At 39.0% G+C, this 1455-nt stretch overlaps 1 protein-coding gene across 2 annotated transcripts in view; it reads left to right on the forward strand.

Annotated features, from left to right (window-relative positions):
* Positions 1-1455, forward strand: part of LOC104716225 — a 21419-nt gene that overhangs the window by 7446 nt on the left and 12518 nt on the right. The window contains exons 11-12 of one of the 2 annotated variants that reach the window (XM_010433612.2): positions 959-1062; positions 1184-1440. In XM_010433612.2, the coding sequence (XP_010431914.1) occupies positions 959-1062; positions 1184-1440 (361 nt within the window). Of the gene's footprint in view, positions 1-420; positions 1063-1183; positions 1441-1455 lie in introns of both variants that reach the window. The other variant, XM_010433613.2, reaches the window with a different exon arrangement.

Genomic DNA, 1455 nt, shown 5'->3' on the forward strand with positions numbered 1-1455 from the left:
TCTAATTGCACCAGTCCATAATATAAGTACCTCCAGGTCCAGGGGGAAGTTCAAATTGATTTCAACATACTCTGCATGTTTAGCTTGGAATTGGACCAGTTGTATTAATCGTTGAAATGCATAGCATAACTTTGTTTGTAGTCTTACATGAGTTCTATACAGGATTTTGTTAGCTGTTTCCTTGTTTTAACAAATTGTATGCATTAGATGGTTGCTACTGCAATTTGTGTCCTACATAAACCTGTGAACTGGAAGTCGACATGAGATTTCAATTGTGAGAGTCACAGTGATATATTTTAAAGTTATGCTTTTTTTTTCCCTGTATTACTCCATAAATTCACTAAAAGATTTTTTGTTCGTTTCAAGCAATGTCTGCATGTTTTAGTTTTAGTAATGTTTCTTTTTGAATTTTTTGTGCAGATAGTCTTGGATCAGCCTTTAGTCATAGGTGTTCATGTTCCATGGGATTCCCAGCTCGAGTATTATATGTGTCACAATGACTGGGATGAAGTCGTTAAGCTGTTGGATCTCATTCCTGATGATGTATTATATGATGGAAGTTTACAAATTGCTTTGGATTGTCCGAAGCAGTCTCCCGGCGTAAATTATCCCATTTCTTCCCGTAGCGAGTATATATGCTCCATTGAAGAAGTGGATGCTGTACTTCTGGATGTTCCTTATATCAAGATATTTAGGTTGCCTGCAGATATCCGGTGCTCCTTCTGGCTAACAACACTCATGGAGCAGGAACTTGCTAGAAAGTTTATATTTTTGAAAGAATATTGGGAAAACGCTTTAGATGTAGTATACCTCCTGGCTCGGGCAGGTGTCATCCTTGGTAATTGCGAAGTTTCATTTAAGGAGGAATCTTGTAGGCCATCCTTAGATCTCTGTTTGTCCATAAAGAAGGGAGGAGAAAATGTTGATACCCTGAATGCTGTACACAAGCTATTCATACATTATTGCACACAATATAATCTGCCCAACCTTCTGGATCTGTACCTTGATCATCACAAATTGGTCCTAGATAATGATTCACTCAGTTCATTGCAGGAAGCTGTTGTAAGTGCATTCCACGTCCATAAAATATTTGTGTTAATATGTCTGTTCTTTCTACGCCTTTTGGTTTGTCTTTTGAAAACTAAATTTCTGAGAATGCCAAGAATCTGTTTAATGTATCCAGGGTGATTCTCATTGGGCAAAATGGTTGCTGCTCTCCAGGATCAAGGGCCGGGAGTATGATGCTTCATTTTCAAATGCACGTGCAATTATGTCACGTAGTATGGCACCAAACGGTGAACCCAGTGTTCCAGAGATTGATGAAATTGTTTGTACTGTTGATGACATTGCCGAAGGGGCAGGAGAAATGGCAGCTTTAGCAACTATGATGTGTGCTCCGGTGCCAATTCAAAAATCCTTGAGTTCTGGCAGTGTGAACAGGCACAGTAACTCTTC

Source organism: Camelina sativa, chromosome 10 (genome assembly GCF_000633955.1).
Source record: "Camelina sativa cultivar DH55 chromosome 10, Cs, whole genome shotgun sequence".
NCBI classification, from domain to species: domain Eukaryota; kingdom Viridiplantae; phylum Streptophyta; class Magnoliopsida; order Brassicales; family Brassicaceae; genus Camelina; species Camelina sativa.